At 49.8% G+C, this 12,870-nt stretch overlaps 1 protein-coding gene across 2 annotated transcripts in view; it reads right to left on the reverse strand.

Annotated features, from left to right (window-relative positions):
• Positions 1 to 542: 542 nt before the first annotated feature.
• Positions 543 to 12,870, reverse strand: part of DOCK1 (dedicator of cytokinesis 1) — a 553,659-nt gene continuing 541,331 nt past the window's right edge. For both annotated transcript variants that reach the window (XM_023224362.2, XM_023224359.2), the window contains exons 50-52: positions 9,046 to 9,199; positions 5,819 to 5,970; positions 543 to 1,717 (exon numbers count right to left, since the gene is read on the reverse strand). In XM_023224362.2, the coding sequence (XP_023080130.2) occupies positions 1,622 to 1,717; positions 5,819 to 5,970; positions 9,046 to 9,199 (402 nt within the window). In that variant the 3' untranslated portion in view covers positions 543 to 1,621. The remainder of the gene's footprint in view (positions 1,718 to 5,818; positions 5,971 to 9,045; positions 9,200 to 12,870) is intronic.

A 12,870-nucleotide genomic window follows, 5' to 3' on the forward strand; every position in this document is an offset into this window, starting at 1 on the left:
GGGCTCCACAGCAGCCTCCTCCTAGGCCAGGTTAGACGGGCAGAGGGGCACACCCTTATGGCTTCCACACGTCTGGCAGGAGCAGAGGTGAGAGCCGTGTCCATTGAGAAGAGGACCTTCTGCCTTCCTTGTTTCTTGCCACCCCAGATCCAGCCAGGTAGGCCCTGGAGACAGCTCTCTATGTCCAGGCCTCTACAGCTAAATCACACACCCACTAACCAAAGCCCTCTCTTAAATTAGCAGCTGAAAAGAGGCCCACATGATCTGCAGCCCGAGAGCCCTGTGGGTTTGGTGATGGGGAAGCACTCGGCGGGGGCTCGGCTCAGCTCCTGTCTCTCAGGACATACAGCCATGCACGGGACACGGGCACTTCCCATCTGGGCCACAGATCAGACACAATGAACAGAGAGGATTAAAAACAACGTTTGAGGAAGAGGTGCATATACAAATGTGTGTCACCAAGCACTTTAACCAAGCAGAATAGAAACAGCAGTGTCTGTATTTTACAATCAAGGATGCAAACATAATATCAGACACCATGAGTCTTTTAAAATAACATTTTATTTTTCATTGTCAATGATTAACTTTTGAGTCTATTAGAAGAGTATCAATGATTATAGTGAATAAAAAAATATAGATGAGAGAATACAAATATTAGGTTATACAAAGTTAGTTTTTTAAAAATCATTGTCCACCAAAGTTTTCAGGACTTTGGAGTTCTGAAAAAAAAATTTAATTTGTGTGTGTGTGTGTGTGTGTGTTTAACACTTCCAGCAGTTAAAAATTAAGAACACATATGGAGAATCATTTGTGGACGCCTATTATAATAAACAGAAGGACCACAAAAATTAAAACAAGTTCTAAGAACCGTCATATATACACATTTCTGTACAGAACGAGGACAAAAACAGTCCCCCCAATTAAAACCAGCTCTTGTGGGGCACACGTTCTTTTTCAGAAAAGAACGAAAATTTATCTTCCTCTATGCACTTGTTTTTCCATTTGATTCAGTATTTTTAATGCTGTTTCCACCCCATAAATTAGTAAGTGTTCAGTAGCTGAGAAATAGCCTATTTTAAATTCTGCCAGAGGAAATCAGCAGCTTCCCTGGAAGGGCTGAACTTCATTGTCTGATGCAGGTGGGAGACACACCTCAACCAACGGAGTCCCACCACCAGCTGGAACAGGAGGGGCTGGATAAACACCCCACGGCAGTGAGGAGGATTCCTATGCGTCGTCACTACACAGCTTCCCAAGAGTGAAGGCCTCGCCTCTCCTACTTGGCTGAGCTCAGGGCAACTGAGCTCTTTGCAAATGCAAGTCATTTGGCACAAAAAGAAAGAATGTTTGGGCAAGACACTGATTCTCTCAGAGGCCCCCAACTCTGATAACCACAGTGGCACATCCCGGGCCCACACCCACCTCCCTGACCCACCCCGCTCCATGACGCTAAAGGCCACTCACTCCATGGTGAGAACTGAACTCCTCTGAAGGAAAAGCAATTGCACGAAATGTTAACATCACAGGCCCAATGAGGTAAACAGCAGACTCAGGGGACACGGAAGGAGAGGACATGGAGACGGGGAGGGGCAGCGCACTCTTTCCGGACAGCCTTGCGACGTCACTGCACGATCCCGGAGTCCACCGATGTCTGCTTGCGAGTTGTCTTTGGAGGGGGAGGAGGCGGAGTTTTGCTGGGCAGTGGAGGTGGCAGATGCTAGAAAACATGAGGATGGGGAAGACGTTACATTCCTGATGTCCTGACAGAAAAGAAGCCGCCTCCGGGTGGGGTGTGACCTGGCACAGCCACTCAGCCGGAACCATCCTCTCCACGTGAGTTGGACTCCATACCGTCTGACTCGGGGCTGGCAGGTCTGCTAGGCTCAAGACTGGGCTGCTATGGGCCCGGGCCTTTCTGACGCCTCTGAGCACTCTCCTACCGTGTGCACGGCCCTGAGAGGTACCACTGCCCTTTGCATGGCCTTTTTAAATCTAGATGCTGTCGACCAAGTTATCCATCTATTGTCTAAGGGATAAACAAGTCCTTAGAGGCACTCTCCAGGGGTGAGATGAGAGACCTTCTTTTGCTTTCTGAGCTTCGGGCAAAGGTTAGCAAGCTTTTCCTGGAAAGGGCTAGATAGGAAATATTTCCAGCTTTTCGGCAGGCCACACGGTCTCTGTTGCAGCCACTCAACACCGCCGGTGTGGCCGAAAAGTGGGCACTGACGGTGTGTACAGAAAGGGGTGTGGCCGTGTTCCAAGAAAACTATTCACAGAAACAGGTGGCTGGTTGGCTGGCTTCAGCTCGTGGGCATAGGTCACTTGAGATTCACAAAAAAGAACATTAATTTCCAATGTGAAGATAATAGCAAACCCCCTGCTGATGGGCCTGGCTGGAGTGTTACGACTGAGGGCAGCTGCAACCTATTGCTTTTGGGACCGTCATGCCCATCGCACACACCTGATGTGCAGGAGACGCTCTGGAAATATGGGTCGATCGAATAGGAAAATGGATGAATGAGTGAATACACGAATGAGCGAATACATGAGTCAGTGGATAAATGAAGAAATGAATGAAGAAGTGAACAGACCAGGGTAGGTGGGAACACGCCACAGGCAGAGGAACCAGAATGAACGCACACAACACTATCATCTAACTTAAGGGTAAGGGTGGATTTTTAACAGCCTCTCAGTGTAGGTTTGCATTTAGCTGAATGTGAGAAAAGAGGTTTTCAAGGATAGACAGTGACGCAGTAGTCTCTCACTCATCGCCCAGATTTCCTCCTGATTCACAGACAAGTAAATACAAAAATGACCGAGTGCTTAACACAGACAGAATACATGTGGGAAAGTAAAACTGTTAAAGACATCCTATGAGTATATGACCTTATATTAAGGAAGGTAAAACAACAATTAAGTCTTTTTAAGGCTGGTTAGAACCGTTAAAAGAGACATCTATTTTGAGGTCTGATGAAACTGTTTGTTTACATGTGAAAGCCACACTGATAGGCCAATGAGGAGCAGGTAAGGACCAGACTAACACAGCCTGATACCAACACAGCACTGCAGATGACCTCTGTGCCAAATATGAGCATGTCAAAAGCTTACCACCAATAAGCAAAACGATAGCTCGGATTACTGACGGGAAGAGCCGTTTGGAAAGAAGTGACAGTTTAGTGGCAACAACTAGAGACAGAGTTGCCTACAAGCCTGAGGCTGATCAATGAGAGTGACAGGAGGATATTGATCACACCCCCATCATGGCAGACGGATGATCATTATCCCAGAACAGCTCTCAGGGCCTGTGCAAAGGGAGGCACCCCAGGAAATGCAGCCGCTTCCGCCTAATGATGACATACTAACCAGCAGCGTATCACCTGAGCATGCGCTCAGGCTGCAAGTAAATTAACAAGAAACAAAGACGGAAGACACTTGGGTCATCAATCTAATTGAATTCACACCCCTTTTATAAATTGAGACAGAGCTAATCCATGTTATCCCTTACTTAATCAACCGTATGTGGCAGTGGTAACCCACAATGGTGTATCCAAGAAATTGAGACAATAAAATGTTACTCCAGAGTTGATTTGTAACAAGACGAGGAATTGGCTGTAATTCTTAAGTTTAGAATTTTCCGTTTACTAGTGCAGGGAGACTAGGGGGAACATTCCTGCCTTTCCAGTAAAATAAAGAGACGAAAACGTGACCAGTTAACGCAGCTGTTAGGGAAACAATACGCCAAGCAACCCAGTATTCTTGCTAGACACCCCCGAATCTCGTTTTGCTCTCACAGTAGTTAGAAATGCCCGGGAAAGGTCAGGCTTCCATTTCTGCGGTGCCACAAACCATCCCAGCCTGCCAGAAAGCCCTTTTCACAGGGGAACCTGGTGCCTCTTCCAGGACCGGTTCCCCATCAAGGCATCTCCAGGGAGAGGGAGCCTGTTTAAATGGCACTTGGGTCTCGGAAGCACAGTCTGCCTCTTTGATATTAGAGATGACTGCTTGTTAGTTTTCTGGTCCAAAGGGAATGATGAAATACGTATGCTGTACACAAACACCCTCTCTCTTCCACTCCTCTCATAAGGGATGTGATGATCTTGCGGAACACGCCGGGAACAAGTCTCCATAAAAAAAGGAAAAGAAACAGCATGTGGGATTTATATTGTTTATTAAAGAAAAACAAACAAACAAAAAAAAACAAACCCATGTCTCACCATGATGAAAAAAACAGAGACACCCAACAATCTCCTGTTTTCAACGTTCTACAGGAGTTTTGCGGCCACATAATTACTTTACTGAGGCTGGATAGCAAAAAAATATGGCCAGCTGTCCAGATGTGAAGAGGGATGTTTTACCCTTCAGACCGCACTGATTTAATTGTCAAAGGCTGTGAATAACATGGCCCGGGGAGGGCTGAGCCTGGAAGCAGAAGTTCCCGCCACGGTTGGGTCAATCACTGGCCCGCCTCCATCCCACTCATGCTGCCCTCCGCACACGCCTGGGCCTGACACGAGAGGATGGGGCTGGGACCCGCAGGGCTGAGTGACGCCCGACAGCATCCTTGAGAACCAGGAGAGGAACGGGGTGGATCTGAAAAGAATGTTTCTAGAACCGTCAACTGGTAACTGAGGTGCTTGTTTCAATGGCTTTTTATGACTCCGACTAATATTGTACGGGCAGGCAGGCCCAGGGTCTGTTCGGCAAAAGGCACGTCGGGTGGGAAGAATGACTAAAACGGTTGCTGGGAGGTACCAGCTTCAGGGACTCACACCAAAGAAAGGGTTCCAGCGGGTTGCTTAGGCTTACAAAGGCCAGTGCTGCCAGAGGAAGCCAGGCTAGCACCCCCGAACTAGCACTGGGGAGGGCACTCAGGGGTGGGGGCACAGTGAGGGTGACTGTGCCCAGGAGCCAAACCTGGCTGTCCTCTGCAGTCTCTGTAAGGTGAGTGCCTGTCAACACCCAGGAGCTCCCAGCACCAGGTGAGGCTGCCTGGAGGGATGTTTGGAGATGAGAATGTTTGGAGATGAGCTTCTCCAGGGCCAAGCAGGTGTGCAACAGGTGCCTGCTATACAGGGCGATACCGGCCAACCTCTTTAAAAAGTCAGACCTCTTGGCCAGGCGCGGTGGCTCAAGCCTGTAATCCCAGCACTTTGGGAGGCCGAGACGGGTGGATCACGAGGTCAGATCGAGACCATCTTGGCTAACACGGTGAAACCCCGTCTCTACTAAAAAAAAAAAAAAAAAAATACAAAAAAACTAGCCGGGTGAGGTGGCGGGCGCCTGTGGTCCCAGCTACTCGGGAGGCTGAGGCAGGCGAATGGCGTAAACCCAGGAGGCAGAGCTTGCAGTGAGCTGAGATCCGGCCACTGCACTCCAGCCTGGGCGACAGAGCGAGCCTCGGTCACAGAGCGAGACTCTGTCTCAAAAAAAAAAAAAAAAAAAAGTCAGACCTCTTGATAGAAAAGCTATTTCTCAAAAATCAAAATTTCATTAGAATTGCATTTCCAGTGGAATGATCTCCATGGTGATGATAACCGATGACAATCTTGGAATGTCTATCCTCTTCCTCTTTCTGAGGCATGATATCAAAACGTGCTTTTCGATGCAGTTATTTTTAATGACACAGAGCCACAGATCTTACCCACCAGAGTCCTTACTGCTTTGATACCTTTTGCAAAATCAAACCCGGCCCATCATACATGGTTTTCCTCACGTGCTCACTAGCCCAAAGTAAACCTGCTAATATCTGGAATGAGGGACTCGTCCTACTTTGTGGAGGGGAAGTAATGAAAGCGCATGTTTCAGATTGCCGACTTACCCTCTGGTGTGGAGGTGGAGGTGGAGGTGTTGGCGAGCCCAGCAAGTCCTGGTTTTCCATCAAATTCCCGTAATCTGCCACGCTGCCTTTGAGAGGCAGAGGGGGTGGGACATCGGCCACGTCCGCCCCCGTCATGCCATTCAGCTCCAAGCCTGGAAAAGCGGGATTTATTTAAAATCAGCCCAACTTCCCCATGGAGCCTGACTGCTCAGGGAGCTGCTCCACGTTCCCTCCCAGAGAGGCAGGCACGTTTGTCAACAGAGCAGATGAGGGCAGGGAGGGAGCGAACAAAAAGGGTGGGACCCTCTCCTAATGGCAATGTTCTAGACAGAGAATAGCAAGTATCACGTGACAACTAAAACCGGAGCATGAAGCAAGGCACAGAGCCACTGCAGAAAGGGTGACGTTCACCCTGGCCTCTCCTGTCCTGCCTCGGGCCCCCTCCCTCAGGCCCCCTGCCTCGGTGGAAGTTAAACAGCTGGGTGCCACAGGACCGTCTCCGCTGCTGCTGCTACTGCTTTCAAAGCCCAGCCAGGCCTCTACAGTCACCCTTGCAGTTATCACCTGGAGAGATTCGCTAAGCAAAGTCTAACACGGCGACCAGCCACCCAGTGTCCAATCTCCTTCCACAGGAAAATCCAGTCGTATGAAATGAAGTTATTAGCCGTAGCAGTCACTGCGGCTGTTGCTTTAAATAAGCCAAGGTGAAGTACAATTGATTTTTAAAGTAAACTGGAAAAAAAGAGTCGTTTTCAAACGGAGGAATAATCATTAAGACAGGATATTTTCTCAACCCTTGTTGAGACTCTTAAAAATAATTTGCTTTCTTTTATATTAAAGAGAGAAAAATCGACATTTTTACTGATGAGTCTCTTTTGGCGTTTTCTCCTAGGATCCATCTCATGAAAAATCCTTTTTTAGGAAAATGCATCCTAGGAAGGGCACAGTGTCAGCTTAGAGGGAAGCTCTGCCATGGGGCTGAGGGAAATAAGGCTTCGTGGGTGACTGTCTTCATGATTGCTGCCTCTTTGATTGCTATTATTGTGGTAAGATATACATGACATAAAATTTGCCATTTTAGCCATCTTTTAGGGGACAATTTGGTGGCATTAGGCACATCAGCCATGGTAGACAACCATCACCATGATGTATTTCTGACACATTTCCATCACCCCAAATGGAATTCTGTACTCATTAAACAGTAACTCTCCACTCCTCCTTCCCTCTAGCTCCTAGTATCCTCTACTCTACTCTCTTTATTTTTTTCTTTTTTTTGCTGTGTTGCCCAGGCTGGAGTGCAGTGGTGCGATCTCAGATCACTGCAACCTCCACCTCCCAGGTTCAAGTGATTCTCCTGCCGCAGCCTCCTGATTAGCTGGGATTATAGGTACACACCCACACACCCAGCTAATTTTTGTATTTTCAGTAGAGACGGGGTTTTACCATGTTGACTGGCTGGTCTGGAACTCCTGACCTTAGCTGATCCACCTGCCTTGGACTCCCAAAGTGCTGGGATTACAGGCCTGAGCCACGCCTTTCTGTCTCTATGAACTAGCCTTAGATCTTTCATTTAGGCGGAGTCATACAATATCTGTCGCTTTGCGACTGATCTATTTCACTTGGCATCATGGTTCTGAGGTTTGTCCGTGCTGCAGCACGTGTCAGACCTTCACTCCTTTCTACGGCTGGGTAATATTCTATTGCACGGACATTTCTTTGGATGTACATTTTGTTGATCTGGCCATCAGTTGATGGACATTTGGCCTGTGTTTGCTTATTGGCTCTTGTGAAAAATACTGCTACGAATATTAAGTATCTGTTTGAGTCCCTGCCTTCAATTCTTTGGAGTACAGGCCTAGGAGCAGGACTGCCGGTTCATATATGTTTATTCTACACTGAACTTTGGAGGAACCACTCAATTGTTTTCTGCAGCAGCAGTGATGGTGCCTGTTTTCAATATTAAAATAGATTTTAAACACATTTTTAGAAAGATCATGTAGTAATAGTGCAAGGATGTGAAGATGCACCCTCCAAAGACATATCCAGTGCCCAGAAAGCTCTCTGCCTACTCAGTTAAACTCACGCATCCACTCCTGGAGCCAGCCTCCCCACCCACCGACAGTCTCCAAAATCATGACTGCTCCCCTTTCAGCAAGAGGAAAATCAGGAGCAGAGGACACTCACTCACTGCCTTGCACAACCCTCAGCACAGGGCGTGGAGCTCTCCTGCCTGGGACCCCTCTCTGTGCCACAGGAAGGAGAGTGGGCTCCCCAGTTCTGCTGCCATCCTCACCCCCAGCACCTTCTCCCTGCCAAGATTTCTCCTCTCTGCTGGCTCTGAATTTAGTGGTGAAAAGCTGTCTACCACTTAGAGTAAGTTGAGTAGAGTCTTTCCAAAATGCAGACCTCTTAGGGCCTCCCAGAACCTCAGAATGTGCCTTACTTGGATTTAGGGTCTTTGCAGATGTAATCAGGAAGGATCTCAAGGTGAGATCATCCTGGATTTGCAGCGGACCCTATATCCAATGACTGCTGTCCTTCTAAAGGAGAGGACACAGACAAGGAGGCCACGCGGAGACAGGGGCAGAGAGGGGAGTGATGTGGCCACAGCCAAGGAGGGCTAGGGACTGCTGGGAGCCACCAGAAGCTGGAGGGAGGCCTGGGACAGGCTCTCCCTTAGAGCCACCAGAGGGAACCAACTTGCTACCTCCTTGATTTCAGAGTTCTGGCCTCCAAAACCTTCAGAGAACAAATTTCTGCTATTTGGAGCCACTCGTTTTGTGGCAACTTCTAGGGTAATTTAAACATTGGTCAAAACTAGAAAAATAAGCTGTGCCCCTTAGCTGTTGCCAGCTGCCTGGAGGTGCTTCTCCAGTGCACAGCCCTAGACACAAGCAGGCCCACGGCCTCCTGCAGCTCTGTGTCCTGGGATGGGAAGTGGGGCAGTTGCACGTGCCTCACAGGTTCCCTCCACATGGACCCTGGGACAGACCCTGCACTTTCTGCTCCTCCAGCACTGGAGATCTGGGCTCTGGGTTTTGGCCTGATTTGTGAAAGTCCAGACTCTACAGCCTGTTCCAAGGGACGCTCCCAGGAAGCCAGGTGTTTATCTAAACTCCCACCCTCTGCTGCAAAGGGAGGCAGGAAGTGCTTCTAACCTCAGAGCCTTCAGCCAGGGGAAGTCAGGAGCTACAGCACGATACGTATGTGGGGACTGTTCTACTTACTTGACTGCATGCTGAAGCTGAGCTTGGCCCTTGGTGTAACCGGAGGAGGTGTTTGCTGGGAGGACGGTGACGAGGGGGACACTGAGAAGCGCCTTTCGCTTCCAATGACGTTGATCACCTGGCTCTTCGGTCTCTGGGGCCGCAGGGGACTTATCTACATTGAAAGGAAAGAAAGAGCACAGGTAGGGTCTGTTATGGGCCGAGTTGCATTTCCACCTATATTCCTATGTTGAAGTCCTGACCCCCATTACCTTAGAATATGACCTTAACTGGAAATAGGGTCTTTGCAAATGATCAAGCTGAGGTGTGGCCTGTTAGTGGGCAGACTGTAAGACATTAACAGGAAAGGTGGATGGGGGAGGAAACTCTGGAAAATCTCATGCCCCAGAGACCCCCCAAAACACACATGCTAGGTGTGAGCAGAGGGGAGGGGAATACCTAGGCAGGAGGGAGTGCCCTGAAACACCCCATAAGACACCCAGTAATTGCTCCCTCTGCAGCTAACCTGTTACAATGTAGCTGGCTACATGCTGATCAGGAGGGAAACAGGGAAAGGGGTTAATTCCTAAGAGATACACTCGCACAGTAAGCACAGATTTGACCGCAATACGACCTTCTTGGGGTGGTGGTAACGAGCAATGCTGCTATTAGGTAGGATTCCTATTGATCACTGAGCCCAAGTGCGCACATCAACTAGCAGCAAGGGAAAGTCCCACAAACCTGGGCGGGAACTAGGCAGGGAAAAGGTGGAGACTTAAGACAGCTGGGAAAATAGACAAAGACAAAGGGAGAGGCTTAAGACAGGTGGGAGCTTAAATCAGTCCAGTATAAAAACCACAACACAGAACTCCCGGGGGCTGCTCTCCACAGGGTCAGCCTGCTCCTCTCCTGGAGTCTACACTACTTTTATTTCCTTAATAAGCCTACTTTACCTACTTTACTAATTTCCCTACTTTACTAATTGGTCTCTTGGCTGAATTCTTTCCTCTAAGACTAAGAATCAAGGACCTGCACACTTCCCAGCAACAGGTCCTAATCCAATAGGACAGGTGACCTTATGAAAACGGGAAGTTTGGACACGGACACGTGTTCCATGGCAGAATTATTCCCAGGTGTGCTCAGCATGCTTTGGTCTCTTTGGTGTGTACCTGAAAGTCTAGGAACTGGCTGAAGGATTTTTGCTATTCCTTTCCTTTGCTTCTTCTCACATCCTAGGTCATTACCGGGTAGGGATTCTTTTTCTCTCCTTTTCAATGCATGTTTTCCTGCTCATCTCTGGCTTTCAGAGGCACTTGACTTTCCCCCACTGAAGCCCTTTCCCTGTTTGTTCCCTCAGTAAGTTGTATGTATATATTTCTTACAGGTTGCTCATCAGGCTTTGGGGAACAGGGGCAGTGACAGAATACTCTGAGGCAGGAGTAATTAGAAAACTTATTAACCCAGCCAAAAAGATTTCAGAGTTCTGGCCTCCAAAACCCTCCAAAACCTTGGGGTCAAGGTTCTCCCCCAAGGAAGGGCAGGCAGACGAGTGGGCAGCTTCGGCTTGGTGCTAGGTCTGGGGGCCTGGCGGATGGGCTGTGCTGGTTTGGGTGAGCAACAGAGCAGGTAGGCTTCAATGTCTGCCCCAGGAGGAGTCAGCCCAGCCAGGGCCAGTCTGGAGGTCACTGAGGCTGGAAGGAGGAAATGGGAACTAGGCTTGGGAGGAAGATTCAGGCCCTCTGGCAAATGAGTGACAGAGCCAGGCCAACAGGTCTATTTCCAGAACTATACTGTGCTGTCGGGGGAGCCAAGTGCCCAGGAGCTGCACCTCCTCTGAAGAAATGGCCTTGTTCCAGGCAGCAGAACTGCCGTGGGAAGTCGGGAAAGGCCGGGTGAAGTGCTGGGCTCTCTGAAGGCCAATGTGCTGGCAAGAGAGATTTGGGGTCTGCAAAGGTGCTTCTCCTGGCTTCCCTGCCTCCCAGGGCGGGCACATTCCGATTCAGAGAGCGTGAGGAGGCTGGCCTGCTGAGATGCAAATTGCAGCCTGGAGGCTCTGGCTGGAGAGGCTCAGCTAAAGGTCAGGAAATTGTTGATGATGCAAATCAAGTAGGAAACCAAACCCAGCCCCAGGGGTGAGGAGGGAAAACCTTGGCAGAAGCCGGGGTGCAGGGGAGGCCAGCATGGGGGAAGTGCAAGGAGGACACTACAATAGGGGTAAGCGGGGGTGGGGGGTGGGGAGGGTGGCTGGTGTTGTCCCCAGGGAATGGGTTGCTGCTTCTGCTCCTGTGAACCTCCTCCCCACCTCCCCTGCTGCATGGCTGGTCACAGGCACGCAGTCGCCTGCTAGGAAACTTCAGGTGTCTGACTGTCCTCACAGACCTTGCCGGCACCCGTCCCCTGGAGGAGGTGGCCTCTGTGTAGACAGACAGGCCGCTGGGCTGGACCAAGAATAGGAAGCCTGTCCCCAGTGGGAGGTTCGGATTCCCCGCCTCCTGGTGCTGGAAGGCTCAAGCTGACACTGGGCCAGATGCAGAGAAGCCCCACCAATGTTCTGTGCTCTGACCTTGGTGAGTTCCTGTGGATTTGCTGAGGGTGCTAGGGCCAACCGTGGGGAAGCAGCCCTTGTGGTGCTGCCCCTAGCCCTGCTGTCTGCAAGGATCCTAGAAGGATGCTTGGGCCACCACAGGCAGGGACAGAAAATGCACTGTGCTGGCTCTGTGCCTGTCACGTGTGTGCTTGTGTCTTTGGACTTTTCACACAAGTCAGCTGTGATCAATCCTGCCACTTGGCACAACTTCTCTGAGGCCTCCAATTTAAGCATCTTAAAACAGAGCTTAAATTTAAATGTATGAAAGACTTGCATAGTGTCTGGCACTAAGTAATATTCAAAAATGCTTCTGTTCATTCCCCTACCCAGCTACGATGTTTTGAGACTTGAGAAATCTACCTGGGGCTTGAGAGAAGGAGACATCAGCCAACCTCTGGGGTGGTGGGCATCCCAACTTTTGAGACTAGCAGACAGAGCACGCTGTGTGGTCAGGCCCCCCTCAATCTGCTGGAGGCTGAGCGTCTGGGTGCTTCGGACCAGCCTCCAGCCAGTGCCCACCGAGGCCTGACATCCTCGGCCACCCTCACGGGAATTCTCCAGCCTCGCTGCAGCCACAGGCTGCAGAGCAGCGCAGGCCTGTTGGATGTCAAGTCATGGCTGGGGGGTTTGCCTTCCACCTCTAGATAGCCAGGTAGCATGTGACTGCTTTCTGAGTGGCATGAAGTATAGACAAAACGAACTTTCTGGGTTTTAAGTTATAAACAAGCAGTGCAGTATGTCTAACCCTCTAATCACAGCCTGCCGGCTGCCCAGGACTGAGACAAGCAAACACCCATCCATTTCCAGGGAGGGCAGCTCCAATCCTGACTTCGCCTTTGAAACTGACAGCCCACGAGAACCCCTTCTTTATTTTTGTTTCCAACTACAGCTAGCACTTTCAGAATCAAGTTCGCTCTGGAAGTGGGCTGTGCCTCATCTTTGCACTCACACTCTGATACAGCTTGTCTCCTCCAAATCTCAGGTTGAAATGTTGGGGGTGCGGCCAGTGGGAGGTGTCTGGGTCATGGGAGCTGACCTCTCATGAAGGGCTTGGTGCTGTCCTTGCAGTAATAGGGGTAATGAGTGGGTTCTCATTCTATCGGTTCACGTGAAACCTAGTTATTTAAAAAAGCCTGGAACACGACCCCCTACCCATACTCTCTTTCTTACCATGTGACATGTCTGCTCCCCTCCCCTGCCTTCGGCCAAGAATAAAAGCCTCCTGAGGCCTCACCAGAAGCCAAACAGATGCTAGTGCC

This window comes from Piliocolobus tephrosceles, chromosome 9 (genome assembly GCF_002776525.5).
Source record: "Piliocolobus tephrosceles isolate RC106 chromosome 9, ASM277652v3, whole genome shotgun sequence".
NCBI lineage: Eukaryota > Metazoa > Chordata > Mammalia > Primates > Cercopithecidae > Piliocolobus > Piliocolobus tephrosceles.